The sequence below is a fragment of the Trichinella spiralis genome (assembly GCF_000181795.1).
Source record: "Trichinella spiralis strain ISS 195 chromosome Unknown Scfld4, whole genome shotgun sequence".
In the NCBI taxonomy this organism is placed as follows: domain Eukaryota; kingdom Metazoa; phylum Nematoda; class Enoplea; order Trichinellida; family Trichinellidae; genus Trichinella; species Trichinella spiralis.
In genome coordinates, this window is record NW_003526943.1 from 3,553,340 (window position 1) to 3,560,131 (window position 6,792).

Sequence of the window (6,792 nt, forward strand, 5' to 3'; positions counted from 1 at the left end):
TTATTTTCATTCTAGAAGCACTGGATTTTCAATTAAAACAGGAGGGATTTTTCAATCTTTAAAAAGGAATAGGTGAAAAAAAGATGTTGTTTCTTAAATGACATGTGTAATTGAAAATAAAACTGATTATTTATTATTATTATTATAAAAGGGGGTGGGGGTGCGGTGAGAAAGTTTTTCAGTCAACTGTTACTAACTAGGCTTGGCAATCATCTCTGGGAGATGACTGCAGTTGGTAAAAGCTGCTTGCAACTGCGTTTCCTCGAACATTTATATCAGCCTGAAAACAAAATTTTCAATTTTGCATTAGGATTATAAAACAAATTCAAAAAACATCTAGCTGATTAAATAATAAATAAATAAAGTGAAGCAATTACCACAAAATCTCCATATGATTGCAGTGTTACCGACTGTTCAGAAGTGGGAACGTTTTCATCGTTACGTTTCCTAGGAGGTGATGCCAAAACAGCTGGACTGGTGGGTTTGACAAAAACCAAAGGCGATTGAAGCTCTTTGAACTGACGCTTGACCGGTGTACGACGTAATGATACTCTGGGTGTGACCAAGGGCCCCCCATCAGACGAAGGTGTTTTCGCCTTCGCAGCTTTGCGAGCAGAGGTTGTCTGAAACAAGTCAAAATAATGGTAATTAATTAATATTATTAATAATTAATTAATAGTTTGGTTTTTGCTAATGTTAGCTCTACTTTGGGTGTTGGAGTTCGCATCATCGTGGCGAGACGAGTTCTCACTGGTGTAGACGAACCGAAACGAGCTTCACTTTCCAACTTTCTTGTTTTCGCCAGCTTCTGAAAAACAAAACATATTTTTAAAATGAATAATAATTATTATTATTTAAAAAATAACAACCTTTTCAATTTTCTCCTTTTCCTTCTCCTCATAATAAGCGGCTTCGATTTGTTCCAATTTCTTCAAAACAGGCAAACCATCGTAAAGAAACGTTGCGGTTGGATTTTCCGCATTCCACTCGTTCAACGCCTGTTGAATTTCCAATCGAACCTATCGATTAAGCAAAGTTGAGCAAAAAAAATTTCGCAAGTATATGCAGCAGGCAAGAAAAGTGAAATATGCAAACTTTTGGTAATTTCTTTTCAATCGCCTTTCGCTCTTTTTCCTCTTGCAAAAGCGATCCACCACGGTTCAAAAACCGCATGGCGTTACTGTCACGACTCTGAATATTCACCAGTTGTATATAAATAAACAAACAAATAAATAAAATCTCTCAAAACAAAAAACCTCAAAGTCAATTTTTTGTTTCCACAAATTTTCCCACTTTTCGATCAAGTCGAACATACATTTTCGACTTTCATAAAACGTACTCAAACGTTCAATCTCACGATCGTAAAGAGCCAACGCGTCAGTGGAATATTTGTCTAATGAAATCAACCTCGTTGAAAAATGAATAAAAATTTAAAAAAACCAACAAACCTTCAACAGACTGTAAAAAACAATTTCGTTCATTCTGGGAAATTTTGCACTTTTCCCAGTAAATTGTCAACTCGGACAATTTTTCCTCGTTTCGTTTTTTCGCTTCTTCCAGGAACACTTCATATTGCATTGACAGCTGAAATTGCATTCGTTTCACATTCATTAAATTTTAAAGTTGCATAAATTGAAGAAAGAATTGAAATTTCTAACTATTTCTTCACTAACTGTGGTGCATTTTGTGAAACCTTTTCTGAAAACTATCATATTTCAAACTCTTTACCTTTTCATAAAAAAGCTTCACTCTTTTAACCATTTCTTCTGTGTATTCAGGTCCACCATCACCTCTTTCGATGATGTTGCGTTCGAACAAATCTTCTCCATGATACGCCATCACATGAGCCAGAGTTTGAATCTTCGTCATATAACTAGTCACCAGAGAAATCCTTTGATCCTGAATTTAAATGAGGCAATTAATTTTATAAAAAGAATTTTTTAAATCCAGTTTTACCAAAATCGTTTTCTTAGAGGAAAGTTCCGACTCAAGATGGTTCAAATCATCCAAACGCAACGAAGGCTTGGAAGATGGAGAGTTCATGCCAAGACGATAACAAGCCATTTTCAACTCTTCCATAATTCTCGATCGTCTCTCCAATCTCTGGTCTTTTTCTGACGCCAAATATTCAGCCCTTTTGCGATAGTAGTGCTCTTTATCCAGCAAAGGCAGCTTTTCACTTATCTTCAATTTAACATACAGTTAAATATTGCAAAGTAAATGTGATATAAATGAAAACAAAATTGCCATACATTCGGTTCAACAGGCTCGTTCAACTCCAATTCAAGAGCATTGATGACAATCTTATTTTTCTCAATACTTTCAACTGCCAAATGAAGAGTTTCTTCTTCTTCATCTATCATGCGATCCAAAACTAGCTTCAAGTGATTGATTGTAGTTTTCAATCGATCTTCTCTCTCAGCATCCGTGAAACCAAGATTATCCCAAATATTCTTCAGTCTTTCAAACTTTTCTTCCACTTCACCAAAAAGATCACTACCCATTGCAGAGGAGTCACTTTCTCTAAGCATTTCACTGCAACTTCTACCCAAGAAAAAGAAACAATTCAACTAAACAGAAAATACACAGCGAAAAGAGCACTTTAAACTAAAACAATATTTTAAAATCAGGTTTAAACTCAATTATATTCAAAACATTACATTTTACACTAAATTTTGTTTAAAATTAAAAGTACTAATCCAATGCATTGAAAGAAATGTAAAAAATATTCAAACTTGTGTTAAAGAAAAACAATGCGATCCAGAATTCTCACTTGAGAAAACATGTCGCACAAAATATCAAAATTTTTAAAAATTATTTCAAAACATGAAATAAATTTTATTACGATAACAAATTTCCAATAAAATTCAAACAATAATCTAATAAAAATCAACAGAACAAAACAAATAGTTTAGGCGCGATTTATTATCAAATTAAAATCACTCGGCTAATTAGTCAGAAACAAAGTCATAAAAGAATAAAAGCAGAAAAAATAAAATTTTATACTTCTTTCTGTCTTTCGGTACAAAATCCATTAGCGGCACTCGTAAGCGCAACTGGCTGTTCAACCAATGTAAATCATACCGCAATCAAACACTACAGTAAGAATAACCTGAAGATTTTTAAGTTCTAAATTTTAAAATTTATTGACCTATTTAAATATGGGCATGAATATTTTTGATTATATTAATGTAATGTATATAGAAGTAAATATACTTGAAATATGCACAATTTAATAATATAATATGATATAATAAATAACATAAACAATGTAATTTATAATTTCAAAAATATGATTTTATTAATTTGAAATAATCACTTTTCATAACAGACAAAGTTTTGTTGGTGCACTTCGTTCTATATTTTTAAATGACTTTTTTATAAAGCTTGGCTTCTAAAATCAGAATATTGTTTTAACATTTTCTGTAACTGTACACAGGCAATAAATTTGCATTTCAGAACTGTTGCGTACTTATTAGAACATTTTATTAACCAGACATAACGCAATAAAATAACAGTATGCATAGTCATATGCAATAAAATAACAGAATTTCTAAATTACATAATCAATACATACATTTCGACAGCTAAATCAAAATTGCATTTCATATTTGAATTACAGTCACAAAATTTGAAGACGCTAGACAACAATGGCTGAAAATGGATAAATATAAATTTTCTGAAGTCTGGATTCGTTTTTATTGTAAAATGCAAAAAGATTACTCAAAAAATTCAAATTTCAAAATTTCCAGTTTCTAGTCCACCAATAACACTATTCCAGTAATTTATTTTATTAAAAGAACCAGGCAAGACGTTTCCTAACGATTGTTCAATTATGGCAGTGCACGTAAACTGTCTGCATAATGCATAATCATAATGGTTGATCAACGGTGAACAATTTGATCAGTTCTTTATAACGACAAATCATCGTATTATAAATCTAAAAATTCAATTAACAATACAGTTTCTCTGAAGTTTCTTAAACATTTACTTCAACAGCAAACGCCCTAGGAAGAGCAACTAATTCAGCATAGTTTCCAGAATGGAAGTTGAAGTTCTTTGATTCCAACACTTAAAAATGCTTTAGAAATAAACAAGTAAATAAATAAATAAAGCACAATAATACTTATTGCTCTTGCACAACCACCAAGAGCGGCTGAATGTGCAGTCTTTATTTTATACACAGGCAGGTTAAAAACATCTGACAATATCTACAAATTGTATGTATTACTGTTCATAGAATATAAAATATGTTCCTAAAAATTTAGCATTACTTGCACAAGAGCTGAATTTTCAGATGCACCACCAGTTACTTGAATATGCTTCACTTTAAAAAAAGTACTTTTAATGCTCAGACTTTCACCAAAAAATTGCCTACATACTCTTGTCTGTTAAGCAAACATTCTCAAGACTCATCCTTTTGCTCAAACACTGATGTTCAAGAATAGCTCGAGCTTCAACATTAGATGCAAATGATTGAAGCTAAAAATTACCAAAATATTTTCAAAATGTCCAACACATAATAAATAAACACACACTCACCAACTTTCCATCGACATTGAAACGGTAATATCCTGGTTTAATTGAACAACTAGTTTCCAATTCATCAAAATATATTCCTAATTAAAAATTCTAATGAATTCAATTCAATTCAAATAACACTGCCAACAATACCAATAAATCCATTATTGCCAGGAGGTGTTTCAGCGACGAGCAGTTCAAATTCGTACCATGTTTTGCAACCGCATAGTGTCCGTATGTTAGTTCGTGTACCATCTCCATTTCTGAAACTAAATCTAAATGATCAGTAACATTGGGACAAAAGACAGTGACTCAAAAAATACCAAATAAGACCCATGTAGGCATCCTGTTGTAATGGATTACAGAAAACATGCCCACTAGGGATTGGAATAGGTTCATGTAACCAGAAAAACAAAGTGTCGCTGGTACCTAAGCTTATCTATAATATTAAAATGAGGAATTTTATAGTAAAGCGCTTCTACAACTTACTCCCAAACAATCTGAACTTTGACAGAGAACAGCCAAAGATGCTATAATATATTAAACTTTACAATTTTCAAAGTTATGTAAAAAATAACTTTAATCATGCAGAACTCTGTTAAAAACATCTAAAGCAGTATAGCTTGCATTACTTATTACAGTAATAAAAAAGTGAACAGGACAGTGATCAATCATGAAATTTTAAATCCATAACTGCATTTTTGTTATACAAGCATTTAAAATGAATATTATTCCGCAACTAAGATTTTTAAAAAAACTACAAAATTTTCTAAATTAAAAAAATATCCTGAAATTTCAAAAGAATAGCACTAAATTCAACCCATATAAACACAAATAACGTTAAAAATGTGCTGTAATTATTTTCCAAATTCCATCTATCACAGTATGCTAAATATAACTTAACCGACCACTACTACTGTAGTTGATAGGCCGTGCAGATGTAAAGGTAACGATGTTACACAAAACGTGTGAAACTGCAGGTGGGCTTAAAAGCAGAATGTACTTCAAAGGCATTCCTAATCAAACAGTCAGGCAATGGAAAAGTTAAATGGAACGCATAAGTTTAACACAGTTATAAGCAAATTCATGCTACGAAACAACAAGCAATGACTGAGATAAGTGAAATGTACTACAAACACATTCCGCATCCTTCTTACCTATCTTGCAATTTACAAAGCAACTTTTCAAAAAAATTCATCCAGGATTTCAATAAAACTGAAAAAATGAATAAAAAATTCTTGAAAAATACTGAATCCACTTTTTTCACACCAGTAGACATTTTATGGATGGAATAAATCAACTTGAACTTACAATGATTATCTCCAGTAAAAACAATTACAGAGCATGCTGGAGAAAATCCATATCTCTTCACAAAATAATCTGCTATGAAACCCTAAAAGTTTTTATGATTTTAAAGTTTACTGAGCAAAAAATGTGAAATACAACGGAAGTTGTTGATGGCACGCAGTCTCCAAGTTTGCTCCTTAAATCTTTGCCACAAACCTGAAACAGTAATTTAAAATTGTTATATAAAGTAAATATGTTATAATATAACATATAAAATAAAATGAAAAACTTACATTCACGCAATGATCATCCCATTTAAAAGTTGCAATATTGAATAAATTTGTACCAGATGCATCCCCAAAGTCAACTGAAGCATAACAACCGCAAAATACTGAGCATAAAAAGCTGCTAATTAACGATATATGCTAAATGTATGTGTAAATTTCACATAAAAATAAAAGAATGTTTCTCTTTTACTTCAGTGGAATCATAAATGTGCCGTTCTTTTCTATACTTCTTAAATATCTGAGGTCCAGTAAAACGTTCGCAACCAACTGATCCAGTACGCATTGCTAATTCCTATAAATCAACAATACAAAACATATTCACACAAAGTCAACTTTACCATCGGTCCACCACAGCTATCTTCCAAAATTTTGCATTCACTTGTTGTGCTAGCATCCATCCAAATAGGACAGTCGTTTGTTGCAAAACTATTCTAAATTTATCAATTCATCTTCCATTCCTATTCCATTGTAAGAAGAAAAGCAGATTTTTAAAATACCTGCAGCTGATTAAATAACGTTTCACGGAAATTCAACGTTTTCAAAATTTGCTCTGCACCATGCTTCCAAAAGACACTTCCATGTTGCTGAAATACGTTTAAAATAACTAATAAATTCCATAAAATAAAGCACATAAAATAAAATTATATTAACTTGTGCTGCGCCAGATATAGCTTTAATTGAAGAAAATTCAATTCCG

The 6,792-nt window shown here is 31.8% G+C and overlaps 1 protein-coding gene across 1 annotated transcript; it reads right to left on the reverse strand.

Moving 5' to 3' along the window:
* Positions 1–196: 196 nt before the first annotated feature.
* On the reverse strand, positions 197–6,679 carry Tsp_00833 (xylulose kinase; the record flags this gene model as incomplete). The annotated part of the gene is made up of 19 exons (XM_003376643.1): positions 197–280; positions 378–623; positions 870–1,019; positions 1,257–1,393; positions 1,449–1,584; positions 1,729–1,899; positions 1,957–2,184; positions 2,253–2,535; positions 3,578–3,654; positions 4,119–4,201; positions 4,383–4,482; positions 4,543–4,619; positions 4,731–4,784; positions 5,011–5,051; positions 5,679–5,736; positions 5,833–5,914; positions 6,102–6,233; positions 6,286–6,387; positions 6,593–6,679. Coding segments are annotated over 19 exons (2,328 nt in total), but the record flags the coding sequence as incomplete, so codon positions are not given.
* Between the last annotated feature and the right edge of the window lie 113 nt (positions 6,680–6,792).